We start from the raw sequence: 27,208 nt of genomic DNA, 5'->3' as shown, positions 1-27,208 counted from the left end.
AGAATGTTAACATCCTAAATCCTAAATAACCACTTTATTTTATAATGGATGTTTTAATTTCAAATGACCTGTAGATATTTGTTCACAGGTTTGCTGTTGTATTTGTTGTTTCCTTTTGTTTTGTTTATTTTTTTAATCAACAGATAACACAAACCACTCAAGTGAATTTTATTTATTGCTATATAAATATATTTTTATTACATTAAATCATGTGAAGTTGATATTTTTGTGGGTCAAAACTGTCAAGTCAAAAAATCTTGTGGTTTAACTTAAAATAACAGAGGTCTGGGTCTAAGACTGAGCATTTTAAAGTTTAATCTGTAGTCCAGGCTTCTACATGAAAATGTGTATAGTATGGCAACATATAGACACTTACTGAAGGTGGAAAGCATTTAAAATCTCATGAGGTTTGCATACTCAGTGACCTAAACTACTTACCTTTTAAAAGCAGTCAGAATCCAATTTTTTTCAATGTTGCTGAGAAATAGAATCATTAAGGAGACCATATATTTATTCCTTCAGCATGAAAAGAGTATTATTATATCTTTCTAAACATAAGTAACCTGAGAAAACAAATTAACTGACATATATGTGTATACTTGTTTTCCTTTGAATTTAAAATAGAAAGCATGTAAATATTATTTTCTCATATTAAGCAATTAAATATATTAAATAAAACATGACAATGTTTTCTGTTTATATGCTATGAACATTGTGAAAATATTAACTGCCTGTTTCTACATTTCTAAAACTGAGTCAAGCATCGAGAATTATAAAATGACGACATGAAAAGTATGTTTTGGAATTCTCTTGTATTATATATAGAATAAACACCATGCATATCAACCACATTTAAAATGATAAACCACATGGATGGAGTTAAACCAAATTAGAAATTAATTACAAGTGGCTTATTCTGCCCTTCAAATCTAGTTTTTAAATGTTCTGTGAGACTATGCAGAATACTGAATTTAGAACTCTTAGGTCACACATACTTACATTTTGATTTCATAACTATGGTATGGCAAACAGCATACTTTTCTCAATATTAAGGGTTGAAAAATCCCTTTCTCCATGCTACTCCAAGCCTATTACTAATTGAAGAGATAAAAGTGCCCCTGAGGGCACAGAGATAAAAGTGCCCCTAAGATCTGTGCTATATATTTCTGCAGCTTTAGAAGTTGTCTGAGACGGGATCTGTACAAGGAGAACATGCCATGCTAGGAATAACCTGTCAATGTACACAAGACCAGGGGCCTTACAGGATCTGCTTTCAAAAACGCACTTCCTAGATGATTTGGGGCTTCACATTCCATCCTCAGAATCCATATCTGATCCCCCATACGTATGAAGCAAACCCAAAACAAAGGAGAATAGAGAGACTGTTACATATACTTAAATAAACTATCTCAAAAAATCCTATTCTATTTGGGCACCTGTGCTTTAGAATGAGGTGGCTTTCATTATTGATGAAAAACAGAAAAGTAACTGAGAAGCAGTATTATATGCAGACAGAAATAACTGTGATAATAAGTGGAGTTCTATCAGAGAATTCTGCATTTTTCCATCGTGGAACTTAATTATTTACACAGTTACTCATTTAGTGTCTGTCCACATTACCAGAATACAAGCCTTATGATGGCAAGAACTGTATTTGTCTCCCTTGAATGTATTATTGTGGGGATTTTTTTTTTTTTTTTTTTTTTTTGGGAGATAGAGTCTCACTCTGTTGCCCAGGCTGGAGTGCAGTGGCACGATCTTGGCTCACTGCAAGCTCTGCCTCCCGGGCTCACGTCATGCTCCTGCCTCGGCCTCCAGAGTAGCTTGGACTACAGGTGCCCACCACCATGGCCACCTAATTTTTTTTGTATTTTTGGTAGAGATGGGTTTTCACCGTGTATTGTGGGTATATTTTAATCACTGATACAACTTTGTATTTATGCCATTTTGTATAAACTTCTTCAAGGAGAACTACAAACCACTGCTCAATGAAATAAAAGAGGACACAAACAAATGGAAGAATATTCCATGCTCATGGATAGGAAGAATCAATATCATGAAAATGGCCATACTGCCCAAGGTAATTTATAGATTCAATGCCATCACTATCAAGCTACCAATGACTTTCTTCACAGAATTGGAAAAAACTACTTTAAAGTTCATATGGAACCAAAAAAGAGGCCACATTGCCAAGACAGTCCTAAGCCAAAAGAACAAAGCTGGAGGAATCACACTACCTGACTTCAAACTATACTACAAGGCTACAGTAACCGAAACAGCATGGTACTGATAGCAAAACAGTGATATAGACCAGTGGAACAGAACAGAGCCCTCAGAAATAACACCACACATCTACAACCATCTGATCTTTGACAAACCTGACAAAAACAAGAAATGGGGAAAGGATTCCCTATTTAATAAATGGTGCTGAGAAAACTGGCTAGCCATATGTAGAAAGCTGAAACTGGATCCCTTCCTTACACCTTATACAACAATTAATTCACGATGGATTAAAAACTTAAATATTAGACCTAAAACCATACAAACCCTAGAGGAAAACCTAGGCAATACCATTCAGGACATAGACATGGGCAAGGACTTCATATCTAAAACACCAAAAGCAATGGCAACAAAAGCCAAAATTGACAAATGGGATCTAATTAAACTAAAGAGCTTCTGCACAGCAAAAGAAACTACCATCAGAGTGAACAGGCAACCTACAGAATGGGAGAAAATTTTTGCAATCTACTCACCTGACAAAAGGCTAATATCCAGAACCTACAAAGAACTCAAACAAATGTACAAGAAAAAAACAACCCTATCAAAAAGTGGTGAAGGATATGAACAGACACTTCTCAAAAGAAGACATGCAGCCAACAGACACATGAACAAATGCTCATTATCACTCGCCATCAGAAAAATGCAAATCAAAACCACAGTGAGATACCATCTCACACCAGTTAGAATGGCAATCATTAAAAAGTCAGGAAACACCAGGCTCTGGAGAGCATGTGGAGAAACAGGAACACTTTTACACTGTTGGTGGGACTGTAAACTAGTTCAACCATTGTAGAAGACAGTGTGGCAATTCCTCAAGGATCTAGACCTAGAAATAACATTTGACCCAGCCATCCCATTACTGGGTATATACCCAAAGGATTATAAATCATGCTGCTATGAAGACACATGCACACGTATGTTTATTGTGGCACTATTCACAATAGCAAAGACTTGGAAACAACCCAAATGTCCATCAATGATAGACTAAGAAAATGTGACACATATACACCATGGAATACTATGCAGCCATAAAAGAGAATGAGTTCATGTCCTTTGCAGGGACGTGGACGAAGCTGGAAACCATCATTCTCAACAAACTATCACAAGGACAAAAAAACCGAACGCCGCATGTTCTCATTCATAGGTGGGAAGTGAACAATGAGAACACTTGGACACAGGAAGGGGAACATCACACACCGGGGCCTGTCGTGGGGTGGGGGTTTGGGGGAGGGATAGCATTAGGAGATATACCTAATGTAAATGACAAGTTAATGGGTGCAGCACACCAACATGGCACATGTATACATATGTAACAAACCTGCATATTGTGCACATGTACCCCAGAACTTAAAGTATAATAAAAAAAAGAAAAAAAGAATCTGTTATTTTTAATGATAAAATTTTGGAGAAAATTAATAAGGAAAACAGTTCGTCTTTCCCAAAGTCTTAAGTGAAACATAAAAGTATGAACAGAAAGAACAGAAAGTCACTTTTTTGCTTACTCTGAAAGAATCTGCAAAGAACTTACCCAAGCGTTCTTGACCTCTTAAGTGACACTAGTTATGAAAGAAGACACCACCCATCCTCCTGCTGCACACTTCAAAAACAGATTGCCTGTAGAGGAATGTAAATGACTCTTTGAAACAGAAAAATTCTTGAAAGCTTACTAATGGATTTCTCTTCAACAAAACAATTTCAGGAAAATGGATAGAAATTTTCTTTTCTGAGTTGTTCACCTTAGTGAAGTAGTCCTTTAGCTCTGGATCTAAAAAAACATTAGGTTCTTCATATAGAAATTCAGATACATTTTATATGGTTTTTAATTGAAATTAAAAATCAGCCTGCAGTAATGATGAGTGTATTTTTTGGAGTACATACGTTTATTGATGTCAGTAAACATGACCTCATCTTTTTTTTTTTTTTGACACCTGAAAGTGTCTAGATTTTTTTTTTGTAACTACTTACTGTCTTTTAAAGCTTATGTTAGCCTTTTTAAAATTACTTCTTAGTCTCAACATTGTATTCTGCAGGACACTGATTCTCTGTGAATAAACAAAGAAGCCTTCTATGTTCAAAACATTGTGGTAAACAGACTAGTTTGCTGAAAGCATCTGAAAGTTCCTATTTAAATTATGGGTCTCCAAGAAGATAATTATACTATTCAATCATTTTAATCTTCTTCAACAACAGAACCCTTTTTACAGGAAGAGCCTCCTGGGTCTAATGTTTAGAAAAAAAAAAAAAAATTCTGGACAAAGTATACCTTTTTCAAAATTTCATTTTATTATATAGAAGTATTGCAAAACAACATTTAAGTGTTTCTAATGACTTCTGACTCATTCTATATTCTGAATAACTGCCTAGGTCAAATTTGTGGAAACCATACATACAAACACATAGCTAGTTGCATTTTCCACATGGTTAGCTATATGCTGCTGCCCTTGCATCTGGGTTTCAATGGAAAACACAGGGGTAGATCTATTTAAATATGCTCCTTATCTGTTGGTTATGTCTCTCCCTTCCTCACACCTTTGATGCTTATGAGCATCTATTTTTTGGACAGCCTGTGCCATCTTCCGTATTAATTGAATGATTATGAGCTGGAAAAAGTGAGTGTCTTAGACATCAAGGGGTAGCTAATTGAACAGTATTACATGAGGTCATGAAAGTATGAAATATAAGGGGAAATTCTTGTGAAATTTATTTTATATTTTTGTGACTTCCTTAGGTCATTTGCATACATTCCCATAATTTAACTCAATTTCCAGACACATTAGTGTATTCCAATTCAATTCAGTTATGATGGTAACCACCTGGAATTAGTGCAGGCACTATAGGTTACAGGCGCAGTTACTGGTAAGATTACTCTCACTTCAGGTGCCAACTGCAAGTTCAGAGGTTTTCTAGCCACCTACATTTCTGAACAAATGGATTCAAATATGGGAGAGTTCCTGTGATTTCCTTTAAGTCAATAATTTGCTAGAGTGACCTACAGAACTCAGGAAACCATGTGCATAAATCAAGATCTGCCAAATAAGAAACACATAAAGTGAGGTCTGGAAGAGTCCCTGAACCCAATGCTTATGTGCTATCTTCCCGTGGAATCAGAGGGCATCACCCTCCTGGTATATCAGTGTGTTCACTAACCAGATAACTACACCAAACCTGGTGGTTCACAGAATTATTAGTGTTTTAAATAGCCATGATTGATTGGATCATCAAGCACATGATTATACTCAATCTCCATCATTCCCACATTTTTTAGAATAATCATCTGTTTTGAATTGTGTCATAGTTATATTCTTGGAGGCGATGCAAGTATATTGAGAGTCTTTCCCACTCTAAAAGACCCAGAAAGTTTAATGTTGGAGTTGTATGTTCCTCTTTGCTCTCAGTTTTCACCTTTAGGAATCTCCTTTGGTAGCATTTTGTCCTCTGACCTTCTTACCATTAGAATTAGCTCTGATGGGGGTTGAGAGGATATGAATTAGCTCTGATGTGAGTTGAGAGGTATCAGTGACTTCCCTGCATAGACTACTTCCTGTAGTCTACCAGGAAGGTTTAGTGGAAGCCTTTTCACTGTCTCAGGGCCTGCAAATTACCAGATGCTTAACATTTAGAAACTAGACATCCAGATAAGTGGGCTTTGTTCCCAATAAGTGGAACATTTTACAAGGAATTGCATTTCTTTACATATGAAACAATGAATTACAGTATGAAAAAGCATTTATATAAAATATTTTTATTCTGCTGAAACCACTTTCTTGGAGTATTTAGAGGATTTTCGTTGTAGTATTAAATATCTTATGTAAAGTTCTTAATGTCATTTTTATATCAATCCAGACAATATATTGGGACGTTAATTTGAAGAAAGAATGTAACACTCTTCTAATTTAGTTCCCCAAAAATGTAAAATTTATTAAAATTTCAGACTAAAATTAAGAAAAAATATAAGTACTTTTAAAATGTGCTCAATTTTTATTTGAGATCTATCTTTGATATTAACTAATGATAGTGAACTTACTATGGATATTTTTTTCCAGAAAATAATCGCTTATAAAGCATATGTCCAGGTTCATACATGCATTGGTTGAGTAAATTAGTTGATCCATCTCACAAATGTAGGTAGTTTCTCAGAATACATGATATTAGTTTTACCAGATGTATCTGAAAAAAGATGAGAAGAGCTTTTTTAGTAGTGTCTTTTTTTAATGTATGCACAATTGCACATATTTATGGAGTATGTGTAATATTTTGAATATGTGTAATGATCAAATCAAAGTATTTAGGATATGCCTCATCTCAAACATTTATCATTTCTTTGTGTGGGCAACATTTCTCATCTTCTAGCCATTTTGAAATATATAATAAATTATTGTTAATTATAGTCACCCTACAGTGCTATGGAACACAAGAACTTACCTTTTCTAACTGTATATAAACATTAAGGAACTTGTCTTCATCTCCAACTCTCCCACCCCCGCCGTGAGCCTCTAGTAAATATTCTAATCTCTACCTTCATGGGAGCAACTTTTTTAGCTCACACATATGAGTGACAATCTGCAATGTTTGTCTTCTCTGCCTGGCTTACTTCACATGACATAATGACCTTCAATTCCATCTGCAAATGACACTTTGCTGCAAATGACAGGATTTTTTTTTAATTGAACAATACTATTGTGTGTGTGTGCATGTTTATATACATATATTCACAGTGAAATGCTTTTGTGTGAGATATATATATATATCACATTGTCTTTGTTTATTCATTTATTGATGGACAGTTTGTTTTATTCAGTATGTTGGCTAAGGTGAATAGTGCTACAATGAACAGTGGGGGTGCATGTGTATATTTGATATACTGATTTCCTTTCTTTGGATAAATACTTGGTAATGGTATTGCAGGATTGCCTGGTAGTTGTACTTTAAGGTTTTGTTAGAAACTTCCATACTGTTTTCCATAATGACTATCCAGATCTACATTCCCTCCCCAACAGTTATTTTCCTCTGCATCCTCACCAACAGTTGTTATTTTTTGTCTTTTGGATAATAGCCATTGTAATACTAAGTGAGATGATATCTCATTTTGTTTTTGTATTCACGTCCCTTATGACTAATGATGTTGAGTATTTTTCCTTATACCTATTGCCCACTTGTACGTATTCTCAAGAAATTATTCAAATTCCTTTCCCACTTTTTAATTATATTTTTTATTTTTGGTGTTGACTTCTTGAAATTCTTTGTATATTCTGGATATTCGTTCCTTGTGAGATGAACAGTTTGCAAATATTTTCCCACATTTAACAGGTTGTTCCTTCACTCTGTTGATTTTTCCTTTGTTGTGCAGAAGCTTTTTAGTTTAATGTAATAGTAATATGTGTCTATTTCTGTTTTTGTTGCTTGTCATTTTGAATTTATAGCAGTAAAATCATTGTCTACACCAATATCCTGAAGCAGTTCCCCTGTTTTCTTCTAGTAGTTCTATAATTTGGGCTCTTACATGTAAATCTTCAATCTGTTTTGAGTTGATTTTTATACATCATGAGAGATAGGGGTTTGGTTTCATTATTTTTCCCTTTGGATATCCAGTTGTCTCAGCCCCATTTATTGAAGTGAGTGTCTTTTTCCTAATGTGTGTTTCTGATACCTCTGTTGAAAATCAGTTGGCTGTAAATACATGCATTTGTTTCTAGGTTCTCTATTCTGTTACTTTGGTGGATGTGCCTGTTTTTATACCAATACCATGCTGGTTTGGTTACTATAGTCATGTAGTATATTTTGAAGGCAGGTAGTGTGATGCTTCCAGTTTTGTACTTTTTGCGAAGGATTGAATTGGTTATTTGGGTTCATTTGTGGTTGTATACAAATATTAGGATTGTTTTTTCTATTTCTTTGGAGAGTGTCTTTGGTATTTTTATAGGCATTGCATTGTATCTTTATATTACTTTGAGTAGCATGGTCATCTTAACAAGATTGACTCTTCCAATCCCTGAGCATGGGATGTTTTTCCATATGTTTGTATCCTCTTCCATTGCTTTCATCAGAAGTTTGTAATTTTCCTTGTAGAGTTTTTTCACCTCTATGGTTAGATTTATTCCCAGGTGTTTTGTGTGTGGCTATTTAAATGGGATTGCTTTCTTGATTTCTTTTTCAAATAGTTTGTTTTTACTGTATAGAAATACTAGTGACTTTTTAAAAAAAATTTTTAGATAGGGGCTAACTGCGTCACCCAGGCTAGAGCGCAGTGGTGCAGTCATAGCTCACTGCAGCCTCAACCTTCCAGGCTCAAGCAGTTCTCTCACTTCGGCCTCCCAGGTAGCTGGGACTACAGGCATGCACCACTATGCCCAGCTAATTTTTATTTTTGTGTTTTTTGTAGAGATGAGGTTTTGCCATGTTGCCCAGGCTAGTCTCAAACTGCACGGCTCAAGCAATCCACTTGCGTCAGCCTCCCAAAGTGCTGAGATTATAGGTATAGGTATAGCTATCGCATCTGGCCAAGATAATGACTTTTGTACATTGATTTGTATCCTTCAACTATACTGAAATGCATTTTATTTCTTCCTTGTCTGATTGCTCTGCCTAGGATTTCCAGTACTGTGTTGAATAAGTATAGTTAAAGTGGGCATCTTTGTCTTGTTCCAGTTATTAAAGGAAAGGTTTTCAGCTTCTCCCAGTCCAGTGTGGTGTTAGCTGTGGGTTTTTGTATATGGCCTTTATTATATTGAGGTATATTCCTTCTTTGCCTACTTTCTTGAGAATTTTTATCAGGAGAAGATGTTAAATTTTACCAAATGCTTTTTCTAAATCTAAGATTATAACTTTTTCCCTCATTCTGTTGATATAATGTATCTTGTTTATTGATTAGTGTATGTTGCACTATTTTTACATCTCTAGGATCTGATTATGGTGTATTACCACTTTGATGTGCTGTTAGATTTGGTTTGCTAGTTTTTTGTTGAAAAATTTTGCATTTATGTTCATCAGGGATATTGGCCTATAGTTTTCTTTTTATAATTGTTTCCTTATCTGTTATTTTCTATGAGAATAATACTGGAATAATATAATGAGTTAGGAAGAATCCCTCCACCTCAACTTTTTTGGAATATTTGAGAAGAATTCATGTTAGTTCTTCTTAATAAGTTTGACAGAACTCATCAGTAGTGCCATCAGTCCTGCGCTTTTCTTTGTTGAGAGGCTTTACTGATTCAATCTTGTTACTCATTATTGCTTTGCTCATGTTTTCTGTGTCTTCCCAAGTCAATCTTGGTAGGTTATATGTATCCAAGAATTGACCCATTTCTTTTAGATTTTCCAGTTTTTTTGTTTGTTTTGTTTTGTTTTGTTTTTGTGAGATGGAGTCTCACTCTCTTGCCCAGGCTGGGGTGCAGTGGTGTAAGCTTGGCTTACTGCAACCTCTGCCTTTCAGGTTCAAGCGATTCTCCTGCTTCAGCCTCCCAAGTAGCTGGAATTACAGGCACCCACCACGATGGTTGGCTAATTGTTTTGTATTTTTAGTAGAGATGGGGTTTCACTATGTTGGCCAGGCTGGTCTTGAACTCCCAACCTGAAGTGATCTGCCCACCTTGGCCTCCCAAAGTGCTGGGATTACAGACATGAGCAACCGCACCCAGCCCTGTTACTGTATAATTGTTTATATTAACATTTAATGGGGTTTTGTATTTCTGTGGTATTGGTTTTAATGTCTTCATTTTCATATTGATTTTATTTGGGTCTTCTCTCTTCTTCCCTTTTTTGGTTGCCCAGCTAATGGTTTATATATTTTGCTTATCTTCTCATAAATCTAAGTTTTAGATTAATTTATCCTTTGTATTTTTTCAGTCTCCATTTCATTTAGTTCTGCTCTATTTCTTATTACTTCTTTTTGTCAACTAATTTTGGATTTGGTTTGTTCTTTCTTTTTTAGTTCCTTGGTGTTTATTGTTATGTTGTTTATTTGAAATTTTTCTAATTTTTGAGGTAAACATTTATTGCTTTAAGCTTCTCTCTGAGCACTGCCTTTGCAGAATCTTATTGGTATCTCATAGTATGTTGTGTTTCCATTTTATTTTGTATCAAGAGGTCTTTTTATTTTTCCTTCTTAATTGTTTCATTGACCCAATGGTCATTCATGGTCATTTTGTTTAATTTATATTTATTTGTGCAATTTCCAAATATCCAGGTTTTATTTATTTCTTTTTTTTATATACTTTAAGTTCTAGGGTAAATGTTGTCAACGTGAGGGTTTGTTACATATGTATACATGTGCCATGTTGGTGTGCTGCATCCATCAACTCGTCAGCACCCATCAACTCGTCATTTACATCAGGTATAACTCCCAATGCAATCCCTCCCCCCTCCTCATAATATGCCCCGGTGTGTGATGTTCCCCTTCCTGTGTCCAAGTGATCTCATTGTTCAATTCCCACCTATGAGTGAGAACATGCAGTGTTTGGTTTTCTGTTTTTGCGATAGTTTCCTGAGAATGATGGTTTCCAGCTGCATTCATGTCTCTACAAAGGACATGTACTCATCCTTTTTTATGGCTGCATAGTATTCCATGGTGTATATGTGCCACATTTTCTTAATCCAGTCTGTCACAGGTGGACATTTGGGTTGATTCCAAGTCTTTGCTATTGTGAATAGTACTGCAATAAACATACGTGTGCATGTGTCTTTATAGCAGCGTGATTTATAATTCTTTGGGTATATACCCAGTAATGGGATGGCTAAGTCATATGGTATTTCTAGTTCTAGATCCCTGAGGAATCGCCATACTGTTTTCCACAATAGTTGAACTAATTTGCAATCCCAACAACAGTGTAAAAGTGTTCCTATTTCTCCACATCCTCTCCAGCACCTGTTGTTTCCTGACTTTTTAATGATTGCCATTCTAATTGGTGTGAGATGGTATCTCATTATGGTTTTGATTTGTATTTCTCTGATGGCCAGTGATAACGAGCATTTTTTTCGTGTATCTGTTGGCTGTATGAATGTCTTCTTTTGAGAAATGTCTGTTCATATCCTTTGCCCAATTTTTGATGGGGTTGCTTGGGTTTTTTTTTTTTTTTTGTAAATTTGTTTGAGTTCTTTGTAGGTCCTGGATATTAGCCCTTTGTCAGATGAGTAGATTGCAAAAATTTTCTCCCATTCTGTAGGTTGCCTGTTCACTCTGATGGTAGCTTCTTTTACTGTGTAGAAGCTCTTTAGTTTAATTAGATCCCATTTGTCAATTTTGGCTTCTGTTGCCATTGCTTTTGGTGTTTTAGACATGAAGTCCTTGCCCATGCCTATGTCACGAATGGTACTCCCTAGGTTTTCTTCTAGGGTTTTTATGGTATTAGGTCTAACATTTAAGTCTCTAATCCATCTTGAATTATTTTCGTATAAGGAGTAAGGAAAGGATCCAGTTTCAGCTTTCTACTTATGGCTAGGCAATTTTCCCAGCACCATTTATTAAATAGGGAATCCTTTCCCCATTTCTTGTTATTGTCAGGTTGGTCAAAGATCAGGTCGATGTGTGGTATTATTTATGAGGGCTCTGTTCTGTTCCATTAGTCTATATCTCTGTTTTGTACCAGGACCATGTTGTTTTGGTTACTGTAGCCTTGTAGTATAGTTTGAAGTCAGGTAGCATGATGCCTCCAGCTTTGTTCTTTTGGCTTAGGATTGTCTTGGCAATGTGGGCTCTTTTTTGGTTCCATATGAATTTTACAGCAGTTTTTTTCCAATTCTATGAAGAAATTCATTGGTAGCTTGATGACGATGGCATTGAATCTACAAATTACCATGGGCAGTATGGCCATTTTCACAATATTGATTCTTCCTATCCATGAGCATGGTATGTTTTTCCATTTGTTCGTGTCCTCTTTTGTTTCACTGAGCAGTGGTTTGTAGTTCTTGAAGAGGTCCTTCACATCCCTTGTAAGTTGGATTCCTAGGTATTTTATGCTCTTTGAAGCTATTGTGAATGGGAGTTCACTCGTGATTTGACTCTCTCTTTGTGTGTTACTGGTGTATAAGAATGCTTGTGATTTTTGCAGATTGATTTTGTATCCTGAGACTTTGCTGAAGTTTCTTATCAGCTTAAGGAGATTCTGGGCTGAGACCATGGGGTTTTCTAAATATACAATCATGTCATCTGCAAACAGGGACAATTTGACTTCTTCTTTTCCTAACTGAATACCCTTGATATCTTTCTCTTACCTGATTGCCTTAGCCAGAACTTCCAACACTATGTTGAATAGGAGTGGTGAGAGAGGGTATCCCTGTCTTGTGCCAGTTTTCAAAGGGAATGCTTCCAATTTTTACCCATTCAGTATGATATTGGCTGTGGGTTTGTCATAAATAGCTCTTATTTTGAGATACGTTCCATCAATACCGATTTTATTGAGCGTTTTTAGCATGAAGGGCTGTTGAATTTTGTCAGAGGACTTTTCTGCATCTATTGAGACAATCATGTGGTTTTTGTCTTTGGTTCTGTTTATGTGCTAGATTATGTTTATTGATTTGCATATGTTGAACCAGCCTTGCATCCCAGGGATGAAGCCCTCTTGATCATGATGTATAAGCTTTTTGATGTGCTGCTGGATTTGGTTTGCCAGTATTTTATTGAGGATTTTTGCATCAATGTTCATCAGGGATATTGGTCAAAAATTCTCTTTTTTTGTTGTGTCTCTGCCAGGCTTTGGTATCAGGATGATGCTGTCCTCATAAAATGGGTTAGGGAGGATTCCCTCTTTTTCAATTGATTGGAATACTTTCAGAGGGAATGGTACCAGCTCCTCCTTGTACCTCTGGTCGAATTCGGATGTGAATCCGTCTGGTCCTGGACTTTTTCTGGTTGGTAGGCTATTAATTGTTGCCTCAATTTCAGAGCCTGCTATTGGTCTATTCAGGGATTCAATGTCTTCCTGGTTTTGTCTTCGGAGAGTGTAAGTGTCCATTTCTTCTAGGTTTTCTAGTTGATTTGCATAGAGGTGTTGATAGTATTCTCTGATGGTAGTTTGTATTTCTGTGGGGTCGGTGGTGATATCCCCTTTATCATTTCTTATTGCGTCTATTTGATTCTACTCTCTTTTCTTCTTTATTAGTCTTGCTAGCGGTTTATCAATTTTGTTGATCTTTTCAAAAAACCAACTACTGGATTCATTGATTTTTTGAGGGTTTTTTGTGTCTCTATCTCCTTCAGTTCTGCTCTGATCTTAGTTATTTCTTGCCTTCTGCTAGCTTTTGAATGTGTTTGCTCTTGCTTCTCTAGTTCTTTTAATTGTGATGTTAGAGTGTCCATTTTAGATCTTTCCTGCTTTCTCTTGTGGGCATTTAGTGCTACAAATTTGCCTCTACACACTGCTTTAAATGTGTCCCAGAGATTCTGGCATGTTGTATCTTTGCTCTCGTTGGTTTGAAGGAACATCTTTATTTCTGCCTTCATTTCGTTATGTACCCAGTAGTCATTCAGGAGCAGGTTATTCAGTTTCCATGTATTTGAGTGGTTTTGATTGAGTTTCTTCGTCCTGAGTTCTAGTTTGATTGCACTGTGGTCTGAGACACAGTTTGTTATGATTTCTGTTCTTGTGCATTTGCTGAGAAGTGCTTTACTTCCAATTATGTGGTCAATTTTTGAATAAGTGTGGTGTGGTGCTGAGAAGAATGTATAGTCTGTTGATTTGGAGTGGAGAGTTCTGTAGATGTCTGTTAGATCTGCTTGCTGCAGAGATGAGTTCAATTCCTGGATATCCTTGTAAACTTTCTGTCTCATTGATCTGTCTAATGTTGAAAGTGGGGTGTTGAAGTCTCCCATTATTATTGTATGGGAGTCTAAGTCTCCTTGGAAGTCTCTAAGGACTTGCTTTATGAATCTGGGTGCTCCTGTTTTGGGTGCATATATATTTAGGATAGTTAGCTCTTCCTGTTTCATTGATCCCTTTACCATTATATAATGGCCTTCTTTGTCTCTTTTGATCTTTGATGGTTTAAAGTCTGTTTTATCAGAGACTAGTATTGCAACTGCTGCTTTTTTTTTGTTCTCCATTTGCATGGTAGATTTTTCTCCATCCCTTTATTTTGAGCCTATGTATGTCTCTGCATGTGAGATAGGTCTCCTGAATACAGCAGACTGATGGGTCTTCACTCTTTATCCAGTTTGCCAGTCTGAATGGGCAAAAACTGGAAAAATTCCCTTTGAAAACTGGCACAAGACAGGGATGTCCTCTCTCACCACTCCTATTCAACATAGTGTTGGAAGTTCTGGCTAGGGCAATCAGGCAAGAGAAAGATATCAAGGGTATTCAGTTAGGAAAAGAAGAAGTCAAATTGTCCCTGTTTGCAGATGACATGATTGTATATTTAGAAAACCCCATGGTCTCAGCCCAGAATCTCCTTAAGCTGATAAGAAACTTCAGCAAAGTCTCAGGATACAAAATCAATCTGCAAAAATCACAAGCTTTCTTATACACCAGTAACACACAAAGAGAGAGTCAAATCACGAGTGAACTCCCATTCACAATAGCTTCAAAGAGCATAAAATACCTAGGAATCCAACTTACAAGGGATGTAAAGGACCTCTTCAAGGAGAACTACAAACCACTGCTCAGCGAAATAAAAGAGGACACAAACAAAGGAAGAACATACCATGCTCATGGATAGGAAGAATCATAATTGTGAAAATGGCCATACTGCCCAAGGTAATTTACAGATTCAATGCCATCCCCATCAAGCTACCAATGAGTTTCTTCACAGAATTGGAAAAAACTGCCTTAAAGGTCATATGGAACCAAAAAAGAGCCCACATTGCCAAGGCAATCCTAAGTGAAAAGAACAAAGCTGGAAGCGTCACACTACCTGACTTCAAACTATACTACAAGGCTACAGTAACCAAAACAGCATGGTACTGGTACCAAAACAGAGATATAGACCAACGGAACAAAACAGAGTCCTCAGAAATAATACCACACATCTACAGCCATCTGATCTTTTATAAACCTGAGAGAAACAAGAAATGGGGAAAAGATTCCCTGTTTAGTAAATGGTGCTGGGAAAATTGGCTAGCCATAAGTAGAAAGCTGAAACTGGATCCTTTCCTTACTCCTTATACGGAAATTAATTCAAGATGGATTAGCGACTTAAATGTTAGACCTAATACCATAAAAACCCTAGATAAAAACCTAGGGAGTACCATTCAGGACATAGGCATGGGCAAGAACTTCATGTCTAAAACACCAAAAGCAATGGCAACAGAAGCCAAAATTGACAAATGGGACCTAAGTAAACTAAAGAGCTTCTGCACCGCAAAAGAAACTACCCTCAGAGTGAACAGGCAGCCTACAGAATGGGAGAAAATTTTTGCAATCTACTCATCTGACAAAGGGCTAATATCCAGAACCTACAAAGAACTCAAACAAATTCACAAGAAAAAACAAACAACCCCATCAAAAATTGGGCAAAGGGTATGAACAGACATTTCTCAAAAGAAGACATTCATACAGCCAACAGACACATGAAGAATGCTCTTCATCACTAGCCATCAGAGAAATGCAAATCAAAACCACAATGAGATACCATCTCACACCAGTTAGAATGGCAATCATTAAAAAGTCAGGAAACAACAGGTGCTGGAGAGGTTGTGGAGAAATAGGAACATTTTTACAGTGTTGGTGGGATTGAAAACTAGTTCAACCATTATGGAAAACAGTATGGCAATTCCTCAAGGATCTAGAATTAGAAGTACGATATGACCCAGCCATCCCATTACTGGTTATATACCCAAAGGATTATAAATCATACTGCTGTAAAGACACATGCATACGTATGTTTATTGCGGCACTATTTACAATTGCAAAGACTTGGAATCAACCCAAATGTCCATCAGTGACAGACTGGATTAAGAAAACGTGGCACATATACACCATGGAATACTATGCAGCCATAAAAAAGGATGAGTTTGTGTCTTTTGTAGGGACATGGATGCAGCTGGAAACCATCATTCTCAGCGAACTATCACAAGAACAGAAAACCCAACACCGCATGTTCTCACTCATAGGTGGGAACTGAACAATGAGATCACTTGGACTCGGGAATGGGAACATCACACACCGGGGCCTATCACGGGGAGGGGGTAGGAGGAGGGATTGCATTGGGAGTTATTCCTGATGTAAATGACGAGTTGATGGGTGCTGATGAGTTGATGGGTGCAGCACACCAACGTGGCACAAGGATACATATGTAACAAACCTGCACATTATGCACATGTACCCTAGAACTTAAAGTATAATAAAAAAATAAAAATAAATTTCAAAAAAAGAGAATTCTTTTCTTTAAGAATGTTGAATATTGGCCCCTATTGTCTTCTGGCTTGGAGAGTTTCTGCTGAGAGATCTATTGTTAGTCTGATGGGCTTCCCTTTGTGTGTAACCTGACCTTTCTCTCTGGCTGCCCTTAACAGTTTTTCCTTCATTTCATCTTTGGTGAATCTGATAATTATGTGTCTTGGAGTTGCTTTTCTCGAGGAATATCTTTGTGGTGTTCTCTGTATTTCCTGAATTTGAATGTTGGCCTGCCCTACTAGGTTGGGTAAGTTCTCCTTGATGATATCCTCAAGAGTGTTTTCCAACTTGGTTCCATTTTCCCCCTCACTTTCAGGCACACCACTCAGACGTAGATTTGGTCTTTTCACATAATCCCATATTTCTTGGAGGCTTTGTTCATTTCTTTTTCCTTTTTTTCTTTACCCTTCTCTTCTTGCTTCATTTCATTCATTTGATCTTCAATCATTGATACTCTTTCTTCCAGTTGATCCAGTCGGTTACTGAAGCTTGTGCATTTGTCACGTAGTTCTTGTGTCATGGTTTTTATCTGTATCAGTTCATTTATGGCCTTCTCTGCATTGATTATTCCAGTTATCCATTCTTCCATCCTTTTTTCAAGATTTTTAATTTATTTGCACTGGGTACTTAGTTCCTCCTTTAGCTCTGAGAAATTTGATCGACTGAAGCGTTCTTCTCTCAACTCTTCAAAGTCATTCTCCATCCAGGTTTTTGATCCATTGCTGGCGATGAGCTGCATTCCTTTGGACGGGGAGATGCGCTTTGAGTTTTTGAATTTCCAGCTTTTCTTCCCTGCTTTTTCCCCATCTTTGTGGTTTTATCTGCCTTTGGTCTTTGGTGATGGTGACATACTGATGGGGTTTTGGTGTGGGTGTCCTTTCTGTTTGTTAGTTTTCCTTCTAACAGTCAGGACACTCAGCTGTTTGTCTGTTGGGTATTGCTTGAGGTTCACTCCAGACCCTGTTTGCCTGGATATCAGCAGCAGAGGTTGCAGAAGATAGAATATTGCTGAACAGCGAGTGTACCTGTCTGATTCTTACTTTGGAAGCTTCCTCTCAGGGGTGTACTCCACCCTGCGAGTTGTGGGGTGTTAGACTGCCCCTAGTGGGGGTTGTTTCCCAGTTAGGCTACTCAGGGGTCAGGGACCCACTTGAGCAGGCAGTCTGTACATTCTCAGATCTCAACCTCCATGCTGGAAGATCCACTGCTCTCTTCAAAGCTGTCAGACAGGGTCATTTACATCTGTATAGGTTTCTGCTGCTTTTTGTTTAGCTATGCCCTGTCCCCAGAGGTGGAGTCTATAGAGACAGGCAGGCCTCCTTGAGTGTGGTGGGCTCCACGCAGTTCGAGCTTCCGGTAGGCCTTGTTTACCTACTTCAGCCTCAGCAGTTGCGGGCGCCCCTCCCCAGCCTCGCTGCTGTCTTGCATTTAGATCTCAGACTGCTGTGCTAGCAATGAGGGAGGCTCCTTGGGCGTGGGACCCTCCCGGCCAGGTGTTGGATATAATCTCCTGGTGTGCCATTTGCTAAGACCCTTGGTAAAGCACAGTATGAGGGTGGGAGTTACCCGATTTTCCGGGTGTTGTGTGGCTCGGTTTCCCTTGGCTAGGAAAAGGGATTCCCTTCCCCCTTGCACTTCCCAGGTGAGGCGATGCGTCGCCCTGCTTCAGCTCTCACTGGTCGGGCTGCACCAGCTGACCAGCACCGATTTTTCGGCACTCCTCAGTGAGATGAACCCAGTACCTCAGTTGAAAATGCAGAAATCACCCGTCTTCTGTGTCACTTGCGCTGGAAGCTGGAGGCTGGAGCTGTTCCGATTCAGCCATCTTGCTCCGGGCGTTTTCTATTTCTTTCTTTTCTTTTCATTTTTTTTTTCTTTTTTGAGATGGTGTCTCACTTTTGTCACCCAGGCTGGAGTGGAGTGCAGTGGCCCGATCTCAGCTCACTGCAACTTCCACCTTCTGGGATCAAGCAATTCTCCTGCCTTAGCCTCCTGAGTAGTTGGAATTACAGGCACCTGCCACCACGCCCAGCTCCTTTTTGTACTTTTAGTAGGGACAGGTTTTCACAATGTTGACCACGCTGGTTTTGAACTCCTGACCTCAGATGATCCACTCCCCCCCCCCCCCCCCCCCCCCCCCGCCTCCCAAATTGCTGGATTATAGGCAACAGCCACCGTGCCTGGCCTCTTATTATTTTTTTCTAGTTTTATTACACTGTGGTCTGAGAAAATATTAAATATAATATTGATGTTTAAAATTTTGTTGAGACTTGTTTTGTGACCTAATGTATATTCCATCCTAGAGAATGTTCTATGTGCTGGTAAGTATAATGTGTATCTGCAGCTGTTGGATAAAATATTCCTCAAATAAATGTTAGGTTCATTTGGTCTATTGGTCAGATTGTTTTTCTTAGTTGATTTTCTTTCTAAATTATCTGTCTAATGCTAGGAAGGGGATGTTGGAATCGCCAACTGTTATTGTATTGGACTGTCTGTCTCTTTAGATCTACTGGTATTGCTTTATATATCTGGATGCTTCAGTGTTGGTTGCATGTGTATTTAGAATTATTATATTATCTTCCTGAATTCATTCCTTTATTATTATATAATTACTGTCTTCCTCTCCTTTTATACTTTTTGATTTAAAGTTTATTTTGTCTGATACAGTTATAAGTACTTCTATTTGCTTTGGTTTCCATTTGCATGAAATATCTTTTTCATTCCTTCACTTTGTATGCATCTTTGAAAGCAAAGTGAACTTTTTGTATGCAGCCTATAGTTTGGTAATATTTTACAATCAGTTCAGCCAGGCTATATCTCTTAAATGGAGAATTTATTCTGTTGACATTTGAGAATATTATTGATAGACGAGGACTTACTCCTGTCACTTTACTAATTGTTTTCCAATTTTTTTGTATATCCTTTTTCTTTTTTTTTTCTTACTGTTTGTCATTATGGTTTCCTGACTTTCTGTAATAGCAATATTTGACTCCTTTTTTTTCTTATTTTTGTATTTGCTATACCCTGAGTTTAATACCTTCTGTTTCCATGGTGATGTATATTGTCCTTTTGCTTCCAGATGAAGGACTGCCTTAAGTGTTTCTTGCAGAGCTAGTCTACTGGTGATGAATTCCCTCAGTATTTATCTGGTAAAGACTGTTTCTCCTTTACTTTGGAAGGATAACTAATGGGCATCATATTCTTGGCTGACAGATTTTGTTTTCAATGCTTTGAATATATTATCCCATTCTCTTCTGGCCTTTAAAGTTTCTGCTGATAAATCCACTCTTAGTCTATTGGGAATATCTTTATATGAGATTTGATACTAATATGACTTGGCTGTATTCTCACCCAAATCTCATCTTGAATTGTAGTTCCCACAATCCCAGTGTGTTGTGGGAGGTACCCAGTGGGAAATAATTGAATCATGGGGGTAGTTACCCTTATGTTGTTCTAGTGATAGTGAGTGAATTCTCATGAGATCTTATGGCATTATAAGGGGCTTTTTCCCCTTTGCTCACCACTTCTACTTCCAACTGTCATGTAAAGTACATATGTGCTTCCCTTTCCTCCGTGATTATAAGTTTCGTGAGGCCTCTTCAGCCCTGTAGAACTGTGAGTCAATTAAACCTCTTTCCTTTATAAATTACTCAGTCTCAGGTATTTCTTCGTAGCAGCACTCAAACATAAATTGATACCACAGAGAGTGGGAGACTGTTGTAAATCACCTCAGTCTCTGTGGTATCTGCTGTTGTCCCCACCTGAAAATGTGGCAGCAACTTTGGAACTGGGTAACAGCAGAGGTTGGAACAGTTTGGAGGGCTGAGAAGACAGGAAGATGTGGGAAAGTTTGGAATTTCCTAGAGATGTGTTGAATGGCTTTGACCAAAATGCTGATAATGATATGGACATGAAGTTCAGGCTAAAGTGGTCTCATATGGAAATGAGGAACTTCTTGGGAGCTGGAGCAAAGATGACTCTTGCTATTCTTTAGCAAAGAGACTGGCAGCATTTTGCCCCGGTCCTAGAGATCTGTGGAACTTTGAATTTCAGAGAGATAATTTAGGGCATCTGGTGAAAGATATTTCTCAGCAGCAAAGCATTCAAGAGGCGACAGAGCATAAAGTTTAGAAGGGCGGGGCTTCCGGCAGCGCGCTAGGTCTCGGGGCACTTGGGCCTGGGTTGTCCTTCGCATCTGCACGTGTTCACAGTGGTTTCCGCGATGCTACCTCTGCTGCGCTGCTTGCCCCGTGTGCTGGGCTCCGCCGTCCCCAGCCTCCGCGCTGCTGCGCCCGCCTCGCCTTTCCGGCAGCTCCTGCAGCCGGCGCCCCGGCTGTGCGCCCGGCCCTTCGGGCTACTCAGCGTGCGCGCAGGTTCCGAGCGGCGGCCGGGCCTCCTTCGGCCTCGAGGACCCTGCGCCTGTGGCTGTGGCTGCGGCTTGCTGCACACTGAAGGAGACAAAGCTTTTGTTGATTTCCTGAGTGATGAAATTAAGGAGGAAAGAAAAATCCAGAAGCATAAAACCCTCCCTAAGATGTCTGGAGGTTGGGAGCTGGAACTGAATGGGACAGAAGCGAAATTAGTGCGGAAAGTTGCCGGGGAAAAAATCACTGTCACTTTCAACATTAACAACAGCATCCCACCAACATTTGATGGTGAGGAGGAACCCTCGCAAGGGCAGAAGGTTGAACAGGAGCCTGAACTGACATCAACTCCCAATTTCGTGGTTGAAGTTATAAAGAATGATGGCAAGAAGGCCCTTGTGTTGGACTGTCATTATCCAGAGGATGAGGTTGGACAAGAAGACGAGGCTGAGAGTGACATCTTCTCTATCAGGGAAGTTAGCTTTCAGTCCAGTGGCGAGTCTGAATGGAAGGATAATAATTATACACTCAACACAGATTCCTTGGACTGGGCCTTATATGACCACCTAATGGATTTCCTTGCGGACCGAGGGGTGGACAACACTTTTGCAGATGAGTTGGTGGAGCTCAGCACAGCGCTGGAGCACCAGGAGTACATTAGTTTTCTTGAAGACCTCAAGAGTTTTGTCAGGAGGCAGTAGAGCAGACAGACGCTGAAAGCCGTAGTTTCATGGCAGGCTCTGGCCAGTGAACAAGTCTACTCTGAAGCTAGACATGTGCTTTGAAATGATTATCATCCTAATATCATGGGGAAAAACACCAAATTAAATTATATGTTTTGCGCGCTCATTTATTATCATTTTTCCTGTACAAATCTATTATTTCTAGATTTTTGTATAACATGATAGACATAAAATTGGTTTATCTCCTCCAAAAAAAAAAAAAAAAAAAAAAAGAAAATTTGCAGCCTGACAATGCAGTGAAAAAGTTAAAAACATTTTCTGGGGGAAATTCAAGCTGGCTACAGAAGTTTGCATAAGCAGCAAGGAGCCAGATGCTAATTGCCAAGACAATGGGGAAAATGTCTCCAGAGCATGTTGAGACCATCATGGCAGCCACTCCCATCACAGGCCTGGAGTCCTAGAAGAGAAAAATGGTTTTGTGGGCCGGGCCCAAGGCCCCCCCCCACCCTGCTTTATGCAGCCTCGGAACATAGTGCTCTGTGTCCCTGCTGCTTTAGCTCTAGCTGTGGCTAAAAGGGGCCAAGGTACAACTCAGGCCATTGCTTCAGAGGGTGTAAGCCCCAAGACTTGGAGGCTTACACTTGGGGTTGTGCCTGTGGGTACACAGAAGTCAAGAATTGAAGTTTGGGAACCTCTGCCTACATTTCAGAGCGTGTATGGAAATGCTTGGATGTCCAAGAAGAAGTTAGCTGCAGGGGCAGAGCCCTCTTTGAGAACCTATGCTAGCACAGTGTGGAAGGGAAATGTGGGGTTGCAGTCCCATATAGAGTCTCCACTGGGGCACTACCTAGGGGAACTGTCAGAAGTGGGCCAACATCCTCCAGACCCCAGAATAATAGATCCACTGACAGCTTGTACTGTGTGCCTGGAAAAGCTGCAGACACTGAACACCAGCCCATGAAAGCAGCTGGGAGGGGGGCTATACCCTGAAAGCCACAGGGGCAGAACTGCCCAAGACCATGGGAGCCCACCTCTAGCATCAGTGTGACTTGGATATGAGACATGGAGTCAAAAGAGATCATTTTGGAACTTTAATGGCTGATGTATTGGATTTCGGATTTGCATGAGGCCTGTAGCAACTTTGTTTTGGCCAATTTCTTCCATTTGGAACAGGCATATTTACCCAATGCCTGTACCCCCATTGCTTACAGGAAGTTACTAACTTACTTTTGATATTACAGGCTCAGAGAGAGAAGTGACTTGCCTTGTCTCAGATGAGACTTTGAACTTGGACTTTAGGGTTAATGCTAGAATGAGTTAAGACTTTGGGGGACTATTGGAAGGGCATGATTGTGTTTTGAAACGTGAGGACATGAGATTATGAGGGGCTGGGGTGGAATGATATTGTTTGGCTGTGTCCTCACCCAAATCTAATCTTGAATTATAGTTCCCACATTTCCCACGTGTTGTGGGAGGGACCCAGTGGGAGGCAATTGGATGATGATGGTGGTTACCCTTATGCTGTTCTTGTGATAGTGAATGAGTTCTCACAAGATCTGATGGCTTTATAAGGAGCTTTTCGTCCTTTGTTTGGCACTTCTTCTTCCTGCTGCCATGTGAAGAAAGACATGTTCACTTCCCCTTCCACCATGATTGTAAGTTTTCTGAGGCCTCCTCAGCCCTGCAGAACTGTGAGTCAATTAAACCTCTTTCCTTTAAAAATTATCCAAGCTCAAGCCTTTCTTTATAGCAGCGTGAAAATGAACTAATACAGATACTTCTTTCTTGCTGTTTTTAGAATTCTCTCTTTGTCTCTTACTTTTGACAGTTTTACTCTAACATGCACTGGAAATGAATTTTCTGAGTTGAATCTTTTTGGGATTCTTTGAGCTCCTTGTATTTGGATGTCTGTGTCTCTTGCAAGACTTGGGAAGTTTTCTGCTATTAATTTGTTAAATATGTTTTCTATTATTTTGCCCTTTTCACCTTTTACAGCACTGAAAATTCATATATTTCTTCACTTTCTGGTGTCTCTTATATCATATATGCTTTCGTCATTCTTTTTCTCTTTTTCTTTCTCTTTTTTTATCAGACAGGTTATCTTCAAGTTCAACGATTATTTTGCTTATGAAGTCTATTGTTGAAGATGTCTTTTGTGATTTAATTTTATTTATTGAAATCTCTAGTTCCAGTATTTCAGTTTGATTTCTGTTCTGATGATATCTATCTCTTCTGAATTTCTCTTTTAGATCATGTGTTGTTTTCCTGACTTTTTTGTGTAGTTTAATCTTTGCTCTCTTGTGTCTCACTCTTTCTTCAATATTATTATTTTGAATTTTTTTTCAGTCTTTTCATGGATTTCCTTTTTGTTGGGATCTTTTAATGAAGACTTATTGTGTTCCTTTGAAATTGTCATGTTTCCTTGCTTTTTCATATTTTCATGTCCTTACATTGAAATTTGTGCGCATGGTACAACAGTTGCTTTTTCAAGTTTTATGGATTGATTTTTGTAGGGAAAGACTTTTTTATTGATGTATCTATAATGTTGATTCAATAAGATGATTTTGCTTTGAATGTGGGTATGCACAGTAGGTTAGATTTTTGTATGATTTGAGGCGGCTGTAATCAGTGTCAAATTTGTCTGTGTCTTCCTCATTTGCTTGGGCTGCAGTTGTTAGTGGATGCTGTGGTGAGACTTTGCTGGGGTCAGGATCATCAAGAAGGCAGGTCCTTGGGCATAGGTTTGCCAGTTCTCAGGCCCCCAGGCAGTGTCCACTGACACCAGTGGTAATACGTCTGGGTGAGCCAGTCCTTGGACTTCCAGGCATATTGCTTGTGTGTTGTCAGTAGCAGTGGTGGACTGGGTGGACAGGCATGTCCTCAGACCTTTGAGTGGTGTACATAGTGGCTGTGGTGGTAATGGTAGTCTGTGCAAGCCACCCCCTCCTCCCCATGGTGGTGTTTGCATGTCATTGCCAGCAGCCATGGTGGTAAAGGCAACCTTTCCTCAGGCTTCCCTGTTGAGTGCTGCCAGTAGTGGTAAGGTCAGCTTGATCTCCAGGCTTCTAGACATTATGCATAGGTGCTACTGCATATGCATAGTATGCAGTTGGCAGGGTAATCCTATCCCCAAGTGGTGCACATGGGCGTGGGCTGACTTGGGTAGGGCATGTTTATGCCTGGATCTCCAGATGGCATGTTCAGACCTTGGAAGTGGTGACAGTTGGTGGTATAGGCTTGTTCCAGAACCTCCTTAGGGTGCATGCAGGTGTTCTCTGGCCCTACTGCTGGAGGGGGCAGGGTTACTGTCATTGGCATCAGTCTCAAGCAGGTGGCTCTCAGGCTGTAATGAGTGTATTCTATTACTCCCTCTGTCCTGGAGGCAGCCCATTTCCTGGGCTATAGGACACTGCATGGGTGAGAATGCTTGAGAACTAGCCCCTCCACTCAGTCCAGCTGGCCTTATGTCACTGCAGCTCTCTGGATAAATGTAGGATGATGTCAGTAGGACTTCAGTGATGTGGAGATAGAGGGGCTGTTGGGCCCCAAACAGTATCTAGTTTGGTGGGAGCTGGACTCTCCAAATGGCTCCAGGCTGCATCTGTTTGGATCTTGGAGCGGGTGTGGGACCCAGTACAAACTCCCTCCCTGTAACAATGGAATTGCGTGGATTCCAGGAAACTTTACCTGTTAGTCTCAGGACCCACAAGGGCTTAAGAACTCTTCCATGGCTGGGATTGCAGGAGCCTGCAATGGGGATGTCCTTGGAAAAAGATATTTTTCCCACAATGGAGAGTGCCTTCTGGCTCCATGCCAATCCTGGCCAGGCTGTCTTCTTTGCTTCTTTACTTCTTTCTCTTTCCATGCTTTAGAGGTTCTCTGTCATTGCCCTGCTGCATCCCATTGTTCTCTGTTAGACACTCTATTTGATGACTGTTTTTGCTCCCGCTTTGTAGAGAAAGTGAGTGCCAGGTGCCACTCGACAGCTATCTTAAAAGGCTACAAGAACTACTTTTTAAAAAGTGTGTATTAACATAGGCATCCTAAGTTGTTCTTCTCCTATTTGCATTATTTTCCGAGCAATTAAGTTAATGTGAATTTCCCAGAATGTATTTAGTTGTACTTTGAAGATTTTGCTAGTTTGATTTTCTAAACAGAGATTTGCTGAGTGTAGACTTCCTTTAGACTATACCTCATAACACTATTACAGTAACACTCTGGACATAACCGTCTTACAGACATATCATATTGTTCTATAATTATTTACATATGTAACGCTACCATGAATGGTAAGGCCTAAAGGATACAAAACTGTACTCTTTGTTGATTGTTGTGTAATTTCTATCTTAGCACTGTGCTTGACTTAGCCACTAAGGAAGTGTTATTTGAAGAGAATCTATAAAAGCATCAATGAGCCAAAGTTCCTTTCTTGTTATATATTCCTTTTTTAAAAATATTTATAATCAGGTAATAACTCTTGCCAGCCACTAACACAAGAAAGCTTTTTCTGGGACCATTTGGCTTTTTCTGTGACAGATAAATTGCCCCAGCTGTTTCTTAACATGAAGATTATGAAAATAGTTAAATTAGAAAAACTATCTCATAGTTTGAAGTCTAGTTCCTTCTCCAGAGCTTCTTGTATTACATATGAACCTTTTTAAAAAATTTTCCCGGCCGGGCGCGGTGGCTCAAGCCTGTAATCCCAGCACTTTGGGAGGCCGAGACGGGCGGATCACGAGGTCAGGAGATCGAGACCATCCTGGCGAACACGGTGAAACCCCGTTTCTACTAAAAATACAAAAAAACTAGCCGGGCGAGGTGGCGGGCGCCTGTAGTCCCAGCTACTCGGGAGGCTGAGGCAGGAGAATGGCGTAAACCGGGAGGCGGAGCTTGCAGTGAGCTGAGATCCGGCCACTGCACTCCAGTCCGGGAGACAGAGCGAGACTCCGCCTCAAAAAAAAAAAAAAAAAAAAAAAAAAATTTTCCCCCATATAACAAACCTGCTCATGTAACCCTTGAATCTAAAACACAAGTTTAAATTATTTTAGAAAAGGAAAATCATAACTAAGAGAAAATATGTTTACTGTTTATTAAGTGGAAAAAATTCTCTAGATTATCTTCAAGCAACAAAATTATAGTTAAATGTGAAGTATTTTATGAATTGTAGTTAGAAGCTGAATGTTGTATTTATTTCTTAATAAAATTTTATTTCTTAATAAAAATTATGTAGAATGTGACAAAGTGTTTGAAATATTGAATAATACATACTTGAAGTATGATTACTTTTTCTTTATGCAGAAATTTTTTAATATTGTGATATTTCTTTGTTCTAAAAAGTAATTTATCAAAATTAGTACATAAAGACCTGACAAGGGTGAATTACACTGTACCTAAATTATATCTCAAAAAACTTGATTAAGAAAGGCAGGTGTGGTGAATGGTGATTGATTGAATTAAAAAAAATAATACAAGTGTCTATAAGAATACAGAATACATACAGCTTTTTTCTTTTCATTTGTTGTGCAGTTCACTAAATCTTTCATGTCGTGTTCTGATA

The 27,208-nt window shown here is 39.0% G+C and overlaps 2 protein-coding genes across 2 annotated transcripts in view; both read left to right on the top strand.

The window, feature by feature from the left end:
* The window catches only part of MEI4 (meiotic double-stranded break formation protein 4), a 277,533-nt gene that overhangs the window by 211,384 nt on the left and 38,941 nt on the right, over nt 1-27,208 (top strand). The gene's annotated exons all lie outside the window — the stretch shown is intronic.
* On the top strand, nt 20,741-21,923 carry LOC117097591 (complement component 1 Q subcomponent-binding protein, mitochondrial). Its single transcript, XM_033235596.1, has one exon. It carries the CDS (start codon nt 20,827-20,829, stop codon nt 21,667-21,669), a length of 843 nt encoding a protein of 280 aa, XP_033091487.1. The 5' UTR covers nt 20,741-20,826; the 3' UTR covers nt 21,670-21,923.

This window comes from Trachypithecus francoisi, unplaced genomic scaffold, assembly GCF_009764315.1.
Source record: "Trachypithecus francoisi isolate TF-2019V2 unplaced genomic scaffold, Tfra_2.0 Lachesis_group15, whole genome shotgun sequence".
NCBI lineage: Eukaryota > Metazoa > Chordata > Mammalia > Primates > Cercopithecidae > Trachypithecus > Trachypithecus francoisi.
This window is presented reverse-complemented; position numbering and strand designations above follow the sequence as displayed.